We start from the raw sequence: 13794 nt of genomic DNA, 5'->3' as shown, positions 1-13794 counted from the left end.
GATTCTGGGAAGCTCACTACATTGTGAAAAACCTCTGTCATTGTTTACTTTTAACGATGAGCATAAAGCAAGTCTCTGATGCAGGCACCACCGTGCTTCGTCTGAGCCTGCTATACCTGGTGGTACTGCACCAAACACGACACCAAAATGGCTAAATGGTTCTAGCCAGAGAGATCACCGCTCCGGACGCGTGTTGCTAACATGCGGACGCTAATCGCCCCGAACCCAAAGTGTCCTATCCTAAGCTGTTTGCATAGTTGCCAATATTGAGAGAATAAAAAGGTCGGTACTTTATTTGTGTAAAATGAACCAAGGTGTAAAAATGAAATATGAACCAAGGATTGGTTCATCCATTTTGTAAAATCATTAAGATGCCAATTTGAACCAAGGATCGGTACTTCCATTTTGTAAAATGAATAAGGTACCAATATGACCCAACGATTGGTACTTCCATTTTGTAAAATGAATAAGGTACCATTATGAACCAAGGATTGGTACTTCCATTTTGTAAAATCATTAAGATGCCAATATGAACCAAGGATTGGTACTTCCATTTTGTAAAATGAATAAGGTACCATTATGAACCAAGGATTGGTACTTCCATTTTGTAAACTCATTAAGATGCCAATTTGAACCAAGGATTGGTACTTCCATTTTGTAAAATGAATAAGGTACCATTATGAACCAAGGATTGGTACTTCCATTTTGTAAAATCATTAAGATGCCATTATGAACCAAGGATTGGTACTTCCATTTTGTAAAATGAATAAGGTACCAATATGAACCAAGGATTGGTACTTCCATTTTGTAAAATGAATAAGGTACCAATATGAACCAAGGATTGGTACTTCCATTTTGTAAAATGAATAAGGTACCAATATGAACCAAGGATTGGTACTTCCATTTTGTAAAATGAAGAAGGTACCATTATGAACCAAGGATTGGTACCTCCATTTTGTAAAATGAACTAAGGTACCAATATGAACCAAGGAATAGTACTTCCATTTTGTAAAACGAACTAAGGTACCAATATGAACCAAGGATCGGTACTTTCATTTTGTAAAATGAATAAGGCACCAATATGAACTAAGGATTGGTACTTCCATTTTGTAAAATGAATAAGGTACCAATATGAACCAAGGATTGGTACTTCCATTTTGTAAAACGAACTAAGGTACCAATATGAACCAAGGATCGGTACTTCCATTTTGTAAAATGAATAAGGTACCAATATGAACCAAGGATCGGTACTTCCATTTTGTAAATTGAATAAGGTACCAATATGAACCAAGGATTGGTACTTCCATTTTGTAAAACGAACAAAGGTACCAATATGAACCAAGGATCGGTACTTCCATTTTGTAAAATGAATAAGGTACCAATATGAACCAAGGATCGGTACTTCCATTTTGTAAAATGAATAAGGTACCAATATGAACCAAGGATTGGTACTTCCATTTTGTAAAACGAACAAAGGTACCAATATGAACCAAGGATCGGTACTTTCATTTTGTAAAATGAATAAGGTACCAATATGAACCAAGGATTGGTACTTCCATTTTGTAAATTGAATAAGGTACCAATATGAACCAAAGATTGGTACTTCCATTTTGTAAAACGAACTAAGGTACCAATATGAACCAAGGATCGGTACTTTCATTTTGTAAAATGAATAATGTACCAATATGAACCAAGGATTGGTACTTCCATTTTGTAAATTGAATAAGGTACCAATATGAACCAAGGATCGGTACTTTCATTTTGTAAAATGAATAAGGTACCATTATGAACCAAGGATTGGTACTTCCATTTTGTAAAATGAATTAAGGTACCAATATGAACCAAGGAATAGTACTTCCATTTTGTAAAACGAACTAAGGTACCAATATGAACCAAGGATCGGTACTTTCATTTTGTAAAATGAATAAGGCACCAATATGAACTAAGGATTGGTACTTCCATTTTGTAAAATGAATAAGGTACCAATATGAACCAAGGATTGGTACTTCCATTTTGTAAAACGAACTAAGGTACCAATATGAACCAAGGATCGGTACTTCCATTTTGTAAAATGAATAAGGTACCAATATGAACCTAGGATTGGTACTTCCATTTTGTAAAACGAACTAAGGTACCAATATGAACCAAGGATCGGTACTTCCATTTTGTAAAATGAATAAGGTACCAATATGAACCAAGGATTGGTACTTCCATTTTGTAAATTGAATAAGGTACCAATATGAACCAAAGATTGGTACTTCCATTTTGTAAAACGAACTAAGGTACCAATATGAACCAAGGATCGGTACTTTCATTTTGTAAAATGAATAAGGTACCAATATGAACCAAGGATTGGTACTTCCATTTTGTAAATTGAATAAGGTACCAATATGAACCAAAGATTGGTACTTGCATTTTGTAAAACGAACTAAGGTACCAATATGAACCAAGGATCGGTACTTTCATTTTGTAAATTGAATAAGGTACCAATATGAACCAAGGATTGGTACTTCCATTTTGTAAAATGAACTAAGGTACCAATATGAACCAAGGATCGGTACTTCCATTTTGTAAAATGAATAAGGTACCAATATGAACCAAGGATTGGTACTTCCATTTTGTAAAATGAACTAAGGTACCAATATGAACCAAGGATTGGTACTTTCATTTTGTAAAATTAATAAGATACCAATATGAAACAAGGATTGGTACTTCCATTTTGTATATTGAATAATGTACCAATATGAACCAAAGATTGGTACTTCCATTTTGTAAAATTAATAAGGTACCAATATGAACCAAGGATCTGTACTTCCATTTTGTAAAATGAATAAGGTACCAATATGAACCAAGGATTGGTACTTCCATTTGTAAAATGAACTAAGGTACCAATATGAACCAAGGATCGGTACTTCCATTTTGTAAAATTAATAAGATACCAATATGAACCAAGGATTGGTACTTCCATTTTGTAAGTTGAATAAGGTACCAATATGAACCAAGGATTGGTACTTCCATTTTGTAAGTTGAATAAGGTACCAATATGAACCAAGGATTGGTACTTCCATTTTGTAAAATGAACTAAGGTACCAATATGAACCAAGGATCGGTGCTTTCATTTTGTAAAATGAATAAGGTACCAATATGAACCAAGGATTGGTACTTCCATTTTGTAAGTTGAATAAGGTACCAATATGAACCAAGGATTGGTACTTCCATTTTGTAAAATGAACTAAGGTACCAATATGAACCAAGGATCGGTGCTTTCATTTTGTAAAATGAATAAGGTACTAATATGAACCAAGGATTGGTACTTCCATTTTGTAAAATGAACTAAGGTATTGTTGTGGATATGAGGATTGTGTTTTTATTATTGTGCTTTTTTATTGTATCGTAAATTGTTGTAAAATATCGCCCTCCTCACTCCAGTGTTGTATAAAGGTCAAAGGGCGTTCCCGTAGTTAATTCCATAAAGCATACACGTTAGCCAATCATAGATTTCCCCCTTGTTGATAGTTATATCTTTATTATGTGTATTAGGGTAAGGCCTTGGCTTCCATTAAGATGACACTCCATTGCACCAAGTGAAATAAGATATATCCCCCTTCATTCCCATTCCCAAAACCTCCATTTCCAACTGCGTCATTGCCAAGCCTCAATTGCCAGCTACATCCCCTCCAAGCCTCCATTGCCAACTGCACTGGGCAGTTTGCCAGGTTTGCTACAGCTGTGGGTTGTTGATTTCGCCCCAAAACCACCATTGAACATGTGCTCGGGTCGGGGAAGAAGGGCGTGTCCCCACCTCGTCATAGAGGGGAGGAGTGAGTCAGCCCCACTCAACCAACCACGAACAAGGGGTTGGACTTGGAGAGGGTGTGGACAGAAACATCAAGGAGGTTCGCGAAGGTTCAGGGGCGTGGCATATATAACCCGCAGAAGGCGCTCCCACCTCAGATGAGTCCTGGAAAGAGCACGCGTCGTACACACAGCAGCAGCAGCAGCAGCCACAGCACCAACAACAGCAGCAGCCACAGCAGCAACAACAGCAGCTTCAGCTACAGCAGCTTGGGGCCTTGACGGCAGTTCTTGAGCAGGGCTGCGAAGAAACGACGGCTGCTAAACGCGCCGATCGTGCTGCAGTACCCGTGGGCCTTACTCTCCCTCCAGCCATACACCTCCTGCCATTCCTGTCATCATTCCCCGCGTGAGTCTGTCCTTGTTTGTTCTGTCCCTGGGTTAATTAAGACTGTAGGTAAGCTAGCGTTGCACTGTGTCTCTAATATCTTCTGTAAATTATTTTCTTATCTTTCCTTCTTCCTTGGTTTCTTTCAATCCTGTACATAGTAATAAATTATATTTGTATTCCTTACCCTTTGTCTTTCTTCTTCTTCACATCCTTCGCTTTAGTCTTTTCCCCATTGAATATCTGTGGCGCGATTTTGGCCAACGTTCGGGAATCGGGTTAGTCGGGGTAACTGTTAGGGCTGCGCTCGGCAAACCAACATCTTATCCGTGGTCCGTAACAATTGGTGTCAGGAGTGTCGGATTCGGACCTGAAGCGCTTAGTGCGCTCAAATTACGAGTGGCCCAAAATTGTATTTTATAAAATCCTAAATTTGAAAGTCGCGCCATGGCTGGTCAAGGTGACGGGATGCCGGTGGGTGAGCTAGAAGAGGGGTTAGGGGTAACCCAGGATCAGAGGGAGGAAATGGAGGAGAACAATGAGGAGGTGGTTGAGGAGGTTTCAGGCGCGCAAAATGGCGCCCTCGCGCACGTGGTTGGAGGGCCCCAAAATGGCGGCGCCGCGGAGGGCGAGCCTGCGGTGGCGGCTGGGGACGCTGGGCAAACCGGGTTTGACCTCAGATTATTCTTCACCCAACTGAATGCAAAAATGGATAGGATTGGGGGCCAAATGGGGGCAATGAGGGACGAAGCGAGGGGTACCAGTGCCCAAATTGGGAAGATAGACAGCAAATTTGAGGGGTTAGACAACGGGATAAAAGAGGTGAAAAATGGGTTAAGGGGGCTAGAAGATAGGATGGAAGGCAAATTGCGGGAGATAGGGGAGCAATCCGCCCGGGAAATCAAACGGATGGGAGAGCAGATAGAAGAGGTGAAAATCGGGTTAGACGCTAAATTGGATGCTCAGAGGGATGAATTGGGACAGATGAGGGCGGCATCTACTAAAGAGATGGAGGAGATGAAGGAGGAGATACGACGAGGTGTAGGCGAGGAGGTCTCGGGGGTACGCGAGGAGGTAAAGCGAGGTGAGAAGCGTATGGAGAAAGAGGTGAGGAATAATACGGCTAGGTTACAAGGGGGCATAGAGGACCTGACGCAGGAAATAGAGCAGCTGACGGTGGGACAAAAAGAACTAGTGGATCAAGTAGAAAAGAACACTGCGGTACTAGGGGGGTTAAAAGCGACACAAAAAGAAATCAAGAACGAATTAATAGCGACACAGAGGGAATGTCAGATGGTACGTGAGGGACTGACAACGAGGTTGGACTAGGTGACAGAAGTAATGGAGACGAAGGACCGGGAGGTGAGGACGCACATAGAAACGGTTAAGGTAGCCTTAGAGGACGAAATTGAGGAGACGCACCGGGAAATAAAAGAGGTGAAGCAAAAGTTAGAGGAGGTGAAAGAGGGGGTGAGTGAAATTAAGAAGAGACGGACGGAAACTAAGAGAGAAATACAGGAGGAGGTGATGGAATATGTGCAAGGTCGGTGCTCAAATCGTGATGGTGTGCTCGCTAACCAAATAAAGAGTTTGCAGGTGGCGAAGGACGTGCGGAGACGAGGTGCCAAGGTGAGTGGCGATATACGTGGAAATGTATATGATGTGAGGGGAGCTTCAGTCGGCTTGGGGGTTGATTTGGATCCGGGTGTTCGTGAGAGGCCGTTGGTGAAGTGTGCGACAGGTACGGCATACGAGAGAGGAGGTGTGCGAGAATGTCCGACTCTGGGGTGTGTGAGGAAAAAGTGCGAGCCAAGGAGTGAGTGTGCTGTCGAGAGTGAGTTGGTCGTAGCGCGTGTGCGAGGGGGCACATGGAAGCACGGAGTGGGGAGTGTTACAGAGGATGTAACGAGAGAGTGTACACCTGTGGTGAGTGTTACGGAGGGTGTAACGGCAGAGTGTTGCCAAGAGGATGCACGAGAAAGGTGTGTAACGGACGGGTGCATGAGGAAAGAGTGCGCTGTCAAGAGTAAGGGAGAATGCACACCTGTGGTGAGTGTTACAGAGGGTGTAAAGGGAGAGTGTGCGCGAGAAAGGTGCATAACGGACGGGTGCATGAGTAAAGAGTGCGCTGGCGAGAGTAAGGGTGAGTGCGCGACCAAGTGTGGAGGTGAGAGTAGTGAGAGTGACACGGAGCATGAGTTGGTTGTGGCAGGTGAGAGAGGATGTACACCTGGAATGGAAGGATGCACACCTGGAATGGTAGAGCGTGTGTGGGAATGCACGCTGGAGTTAGTAGTGAGGCACGTGGTTGGGTGTGCAAGTGAGAACACACCTGTGGTTGTCACAGAGGAGGTGACCGAGGAGGGGGCGCGAAGAGGTGTGTTGGTGAGGTGTGCGAACGATGAGTGTGTGCAAAGGTGTGCGGTGGTCAGGTGTGTGACCAAGTCTGTGAGCAGAATGAGTGTACCTGGGTGTGGAAGAGAAGGTGCAATGACAAGTAGCATGGAGACGGCTGGATGTGTGAGCAACGAACGAGCTGCGGGGTGTAAGCATGCAGGTGAAGCATCGACGGTAACCGGGTTAGCGGTTAGAGCGACGTATAGCCGAATCGGGCCCTCGGTGCGCGCCGGGCAGCTTCGCGTGCCGCGAGGACCAGCGGGGATCCGAACCACGGCGGTTTCGAAAGAACCGCCGTACGCGATCCACGCTGGGCCTCGCTCGGAACGGCCGCGTCCGTGCTCCACTAGGCGGAGCGGGCAGCCCAATAGGAAGGGTCGTCATGGCGACCCCTTTTTGTTGAGGCGTTCTGGCAGGTCGAGATCGGGCCATTGGACGGCTCTGTGCCGAGATGGTGCGTGGGATCTCGGCCCGGGTAAGCGTCCTTCCCAGCACTGAATGCCGGACGCATCCAGCTGCCGGCACCAAACAACCCGCATTCATTGCTCGGCTGTGCGAAGCCGGGCTGTAGAAGTGAATTGGCGCACCGAGAGGCTCAAGTGAGTAGACTGTGATGATGAGGATAGTGTTTTGGACCCGAAATTGAAAAGCAAAATTTGAGGATTGGCAGAGTGATGATTGGCAGATGATTGGTAGTGATTGGCAAATTTTTGATTGGCTGGAATTTGGTGTGCAAAATTTATAGTGAGAGATACCCGATGTGATGGGATGGCAACTCTGCCATCTCTCACAACGGGGGGCAAAGGAGCACTAGATTTATGGGGTTTGGCAGTGAAAACTAGCCCGGGAGGGTTAGGATATAACGGTAGGGATCTAGAGAAGATGACAATAGGTAACGGTAAGGTTTAGGTAGTGACAATGATACCTGTAGTGGGGATGCAGGGAGATTAGTGTGGATGATAATGACGTGGTATGTGCTTAGTTTAAAGGGAAGACGGGGAGCACTAAGTTAGCAGGGCACCAGGTAGATTAGATGATGCCGTGTGTATGGTGAACAGGTGTGATTGCACAGGTGTGCAACTGAACAGGTGTATGGAGCAGTGTTTGAGTGAGTGATGGTGATGAGTATTGTGCTGACCAAATGGTCCAGGAAGGAAGGAGGGTGCAGCTGGCACCAGGTAAGATTGCACAGGTGTGCAACAACAGGTGTATGGAGAATGGTTGTGTGAAATACATGGAGTGTGGAATACATGGAGTGTGGAATATATGGAGTATTGCAATGGATGGTCTTGGAGTGAGTATGGTGGAAACTATGGAGTGGAGTGGATGGTGCGAAGGTGTGAATGGGGGAAGGATGGACCCCCATCACGAATACCCGGGGAGGGTATTTTAAGTGTTAGGTAGAGGGTACAGGTAAATTGTGGTTGGATATTGGCATCTGTGGTGCGGGTAGTTGCACAGGAGTGTAGTGATGGGTGCATTAGTGTCGTGGAAATGGCTGGGCGTGTAGCCTGTTGGTGTGTGTAGTTGGTTTGGGCACTTCACCACTGTGAGGATGTCGGCCAGGTGAGGCCGCAGGTGGGCTCTGGTAGCCGGTAGAGTTGTTGTGGATGGGGCCCGAGGATCCGGAGGACGGACCCGGGTAGCCCAGTGCCAGAGTGCACCGAGGGGTGACAGAGCCAGGAGGGGCCTTCCCCAGTTAGATAGGTTAGGTAATGAAAAGGTAAGCTCGGAGGCAACTACAGTGGTGGAGGTGTGCAGGTGGGTAGACCTGCTGGGAGAGCTGCACGACCCAGCCCAGAAATTGTGTAAGGGCACAGGGAGATGAATCGGGGGAGTGAGACCCCAAATTGAGAAGCACCACAGTTTGGTCAATGGGAATTGGTTTTTAAAACCACATAGAGTAAGATTGCCAATGGTTTGGCAGGGAAAGACCCCGGGTAGTGTAAAGTGTGTTAAAGTCATTTAGAGGATAGTTTGGATTGAAGTCTCCTTGCACCATCTGCATCCACTCACCTGAGATGACGTACCTCCACACCATGCCAGGTTGTTTTATTATTTTTGATGCAAATGTTTGGAATGTGAGACGCATCATGACGTGGGTGTGACATTGTGCTTGATGTTCCATCTCTTCCTCCTTATGAGGATTGACGATGAATTGGGTGATGGCAAATTTTGAAGTAGAGGGAGTGAAGACGAATTTGGTATAGGGGGAAGATGTGACGGTAGCGACGGATTTGTAAATGTGTAGATTGTTGTACATATGGGGTAAGGGCAAGGGTAGTGTAGGTGACAAGGGGGGGGGTGACGTATGGTAGGGACGAGCTTTTCTCACTTCGCTCTCCGTACGCACTTCGCCTTGCATTGCCTTGTTTGATGTGTACCCTTGAGACCTTACCCCTCGCTCATCTGTCTTTTCCCCCCTTGTCTCCCACATGAGGACCTGTGCGCCACTGGGCACCGAGGGGAGCGTGCGTGAGTCCGCCATTGTGCGCCCGGAACTCCCAGAACCAGCTGTCTGCATCGATGCACCACATTATGGACCACATGTCTGTGGCTGAGCACCACTTATGGACCCCATGGGTTGGGGCATGGCCCCTCTGCTGGAACCGGCCATGAAGGCCTGAAATCTTGCTGGCGGACCTTGATCACAGGGCACCGATGCCCCACAGGTGAACCACACTAGTCGGCCCTGTGGGCCATAAATAAAGAAAATAAAAATGGACACGTTGGGTGCATTTTAATAGTGCAAATAGGCCGCCAGCAAAGAAGATGACAACAACAAGATAGTAATAGCCAGCAGAGGGAGCCGAAGAGCAAGAGACCACCAGCAGGGTTTGGGGTTTGTTTGTTGTGTTTATTTTCATGAACAGTGATGACTGTGCACCGATTGGTGCTTGAGGGTGTATTGGTGCGTTTTTGGGTGCTTTCATGGTGCATTGATGCAGAGCAGACTGTTTCCCCCCCAGAAAGAACAATCACAGGTCCTGGGTTAGTTTTGTAAATAAAATAGCGTCACTGTCAATAATGCTCCCCACCGTCCATGTATAGTTTGAAGACCATTCCGCAATTCGGTTAGTTGTGGGCGTGAGTCTGTTAGGTAGGGTTCAATGGAGCAGCGGGACATATTTATTTATGTTTTAAAACTGTCGCACTCAGGGTCAAGTTAAATGTAGAGGGAACTACACCTACGTGTCACACTAAGTTAAAGTTATAGGCCCGGGCCGTGCCTAAGAGGAGGAGGGTGCAGTGTTGTGGATATGAGGATTGTGTTTTTATTATTGTGTTTTTTTATTGTACAGTAAATTGTTGTAAAATATCGCCCTCCTCACTCCAGTGTTGTATAAAGGTCAAAGGGCGTTCCCGTAGTTAATTCCATAAAGCATACACGTTAGCCAATCATAGATTTCCCCCCTTGTTGGTAGTTATATCTTTATTATGTGTATTAGGGTAAGGCCTTGTCTTCCATTAAGATGACACTCCATTGCACCAAGTGAAATAAGATAGATCCCCCTTCATTCCCATTCCCAAAACCTCCATTTCCAACTGCGTCATTGCCAAGCCTCAATTTCCAGCTACATCCCCTCCAAGCCTCCATTGCCAACTGCACTGGGCAGTTTGCCAGGTTTGCTACAGCTGTGGGTTGTTGATTTAGCCCCAAAACCACCATTGAACATGTGCTCGGGTCGGGGAAGAAGGGCGTGTCCCCACCTCGTCATAGAGGGGAGGAGTGAGTCAGCCCCACTCAACCAACCACGAACAAGGGGTTGGACTTGGAGAGGGTGTGGAGAGAAACATCAAGGAGGTTCGCGAAGGTTCAGGGGCGTGGCATATATAACCCGCAGAAGGCGCCCCCACCTCAGATGAGTCCTGGAAAGAGCACGCGATGTACACACAGCAGCAGCAGCAGCAGCAGCCACAGCAGCAACAACAGCAGCAGCCACAGCAGCAACAACAGCAGCTTCAGCTACAGCAGCTTGGGGCCTTGACGGCAGTTCTTGACCAGGGCCGCGAAGGAACGACGGCTGCTAAACGCGCCGATCGTGCTGCAGTACCCGTGGACCTTCCTCTCCCTCCAGCCATCCACCTCCTGCCATTCCTGTCATCATTCCCCAGATGAGTCTGTCCTTGTTTGTTCTGTCCCTGGGTTAATTAAGACTGTAGGTAAGCTAGCGTTGCACTGTGTCTCTAATATCTTCTGTAAATTATTTTCTTATCTTTCCTTCTTCCTTGGTTTATTTCAATCCTGTACATAGTAATAAATTATATTTGTATACCTTACCCTTTGTCTTTCTTCTTCTTCACATCCTTCGCTTTAGTCTTTTCCCCATTGAATATCTGTGGCGCGATTTTGGCCAACGTTTGGGAATCGGGTTAGTCGGGGTAACTGTTAGGGCCGCGGGGCCATCCGCTCGGCAAACCAACATCTTATCCGCGGTCCGTAACAGTATCAATATGAACCAAGGATCGGTACTTTCATTTTGTAAAATCATTAAGGTACCAATATGAACCAAGGATTGGTACTTCCATTTTGTAAAATGAACTAAGGTACCAATATGAACCAAGGATTGGTACTTTCATTTTGTAAAATTAATAAGGTACCAATATGAACCAAGTATTGGTACTTTCATTTTGTAAAATGAATAAGGTACCAATATGAACCAAAGATCGGTACTTCCATTTTGTAAAATGAATAAGGTACCAATATGAACCAAGGATCGGTACTTTCATTTAAAGTACCTACCGATACATTCATTTTACCCTCGTGTCAATCATAATTGCTGTGGAATATAAAGTGTTAAATCTTACAACATCCGTCTATCTTACTATAATTCGCCAAATGTCTGTTCCCAGGTACTGCAAAAACGGCTGAACCAATCGCAACGAAATTTTGGGTGGGTAATCCTGGGACCCCCTGGAGTAAAATCGGCTTTTTTTTTGTATACAGAGTCGAGGCTCGTGAAAGAGCTAACATTTATCAAACAAACAAATCAAACAAACAAGCAAACAAAGTATATAAAAAGGGGAGCGGTCGACAAGATGGGGAGAGAAGGGGAGGAAGCACACAAACACAACATTTGAGAGCAGGGACATCGGGAGATGTGTGGGAGGGAGAGAGCCTGGGGGGGGGGGCAGGATAGGTATAAAACGCAAGGACACCAAGGACTTCCAGGAAAGAAGTCAAAAGTCACCTCAAAAAAGTGGATTTGGGGTGAAATTAGCGGGGGTAGAAAAGATCAAGGTTTTGGATTGGGGAAGATAAGAGATGGTGGTGAACAGCCGTTTTAAAGACCTGGAGGGAGGAGTGGGATTGAAGAGAGTGAGGGAGTTTGTTCTAGAGGCGGGAGAAAAGAGGAATGAAGGAGTGAAGGTGAGCAGAGAGTCTTGATTTTGGCAGTTTAACCATAAGAGGGTTGCAGGCAGATCTTGTGCGACCTGTAGGAATATTTGGGGGACAGAGCCCAGAGAGAGCTGGGGGAGCAAGGCCGGAGAGGAGTCGGTAGAAGACGGAAAGACCACCAACCTGCCTGCGGTGATTAAGTGAAAGGCCCTCGGAGATAGCGTCATCGCGGGAGATTCCAATGATTCTGAATGCTTTGGTTTCAACAGTGTGAAGACGAGCTCGGTGTGAGGCAGGAGCACCAGCCCAGAGGGGAGAGCAGTATTCCATTGAGCTGCGGATGAAAGCCTTGTATGTGGTGAGGAGCTCAGGTGTGGCGAGGAGCTCAGGTGTGCCAAGGAAGGACTTCGCACGACGGAGGATGCCCAGTCGGCGACTGGCTTTGGAGGCCAGCTTGGAAATGTGGTTTTCCCAGGAAAGATCATGTCAGATAGTGAGACCCAAAAGCTTGTGTGACAGAATTTCTTGGAGAGGATTATTCAGAAAGTGGATGGAAGGGTTTTCCAGTCGGTCTTTTCGGAGAGACATCGTAAGAGTGTGAGATTTATCAGGATTGAAAGACATGTTCCACTTGTTTGCCCAGTCTGTGATTTTGTCCAGGTCTGCAGAGAGTGAGGAGGCTGCGGACTGCCGATCTGAGGGATGAGGAATGGAGCGACAGAGAGTAGAGTCATCAGCAAAGAGATAGAGAGGATTTTCAAGAGAGTCAGAGAGATCATTGATGAAGACCAGAAAAAGCACAGGGCCCAGAACACTACCTTGAGGAACTCCAGCCTGAACAGGAAGAGGAGATGAGAGAAACCCATTCAGGGCCACACGTTGACTACGACTAGAGAGGAAGTCCGCCAGCCATGCGTGGAGATTTCCATGGATACCTATATGGCTTTCTTGTTTTTCCATTATTTTTTTTCCAGTTTTTCCAAACACGATGGAATATTTACCGATATGAACAGTGATGTGGCTTTTATTGAAATTCTACAAATACTGTTTTGATTTTGATGATTTAACGGATGTTTATATAAATCGTTTAAAATAAAATAAAATCCTTCAATTTCTCATATTTTGCCTTTTCATTTAGGCCTCCCAATTGAAGCCCCGCCCATAGGGCGGGTACCGTTGCTAACATGTGGACGTTGTAATACAGTAATACTAACAGTAATACATAGAATACCTATACTTTGTAAAAACATGACAACTTTTGTGTCCTGAAGTCAGGAGTAACTTAGGTGCAGCTGATTCGCTATTCGTAACGTGTGAGGGTCGCGGGGCTGTGTATTACCTTAAACAGGTGTTCGCGCCCCAACGACCGCACGACGAAAAGGCCTTCTTGCCTTCCGCAGGTCAGAGTAGCGCCAGCTAATGGAATGCGGCCAATGAGTTCGGTGTGCGACGTACTCCGCAGCAGCAGACAACCCACCTGTGGGTCGTAACTCACCCATCGGATTTGCATGACGCACGTGAAATCAAACATTTCGCCGTCCATGGCGCAGCGCACCAAAGTTCTTCGTGGACCAACTCTCGACAAAAGTGAAAATGTCTTCCCAAACGCCGAAACCGCACCTACATATCAGAATGCGTACAGTGAGACCCGAGGGCATAACTATTCTCCGCTGGGGACAAGTCCTGGCTGGTGGCACTTCACTCTTTCTTGGTAACACTTGGTTCACGTGAAACACCTCGCACTTCTGTCCAAGGACAGGTTCCCGTGCTGCTCAAGCAGCCTCGTGGCAAGAAATGTTACAGTCGTGGATGGTTTGCCATTACCTTCCCACTTCTTAGTGGTAGGCACGACAGGAAGTTGTTTATTTATTTC

At 45.8% G+C, this 13794-nt stretch overlaps 1 protein-coding gene across 2 annotated transcripts in view; it reads right to left on the bottom strand.

Moving 5' to 3' along the window:
* Nucleotides 1-13545, bottom strand: part of LOC137421110 (TBC1 domain family member 2B-like) — an 85066-nt gene extending 71521 nt beyond the window's left edge. Inside the window, exon 1 of one of the 2 annotated variants that reach the window (XM_078771893.1) lies at nt 13261-13545. Coding sequence is in view for 1 of the 2 variants with exons in the window: in XM_068106837.2 (XP_067962938.2) it covers nt 13261-13464 (204 nt within the window). In the remaining variant the exon portion in view is untranslated. The remainder of the gene's footprint in view (nt 1-13260) is intronic. The other variant, XM_068106837.2, reaches the window with a different exon arrangement.
* Between the last annotated feature and the right edge of the window lie 249 nt (nt 13546-13794).

The sequence above is a fragment of the Myxine glutinosa genome, chromosome 2, assembly GCF_964187855.1.
Source record: "Myxine glutinosa chromosome 2, kmMyxGlut1.1, whole genome shotgun sequence".
Classification (NCBI taxonomy): domain Eukaryota; kingdom Metazoa; phylum Chordata; class Myxini; order Myxiniformes; family Myxinidae; genus Myxine; species Myxine glutinosa.
Note: the sequence above shows the minus strand (reverse complement) of the source record. Positions and strands in the feature narration are given on the sequence as shown.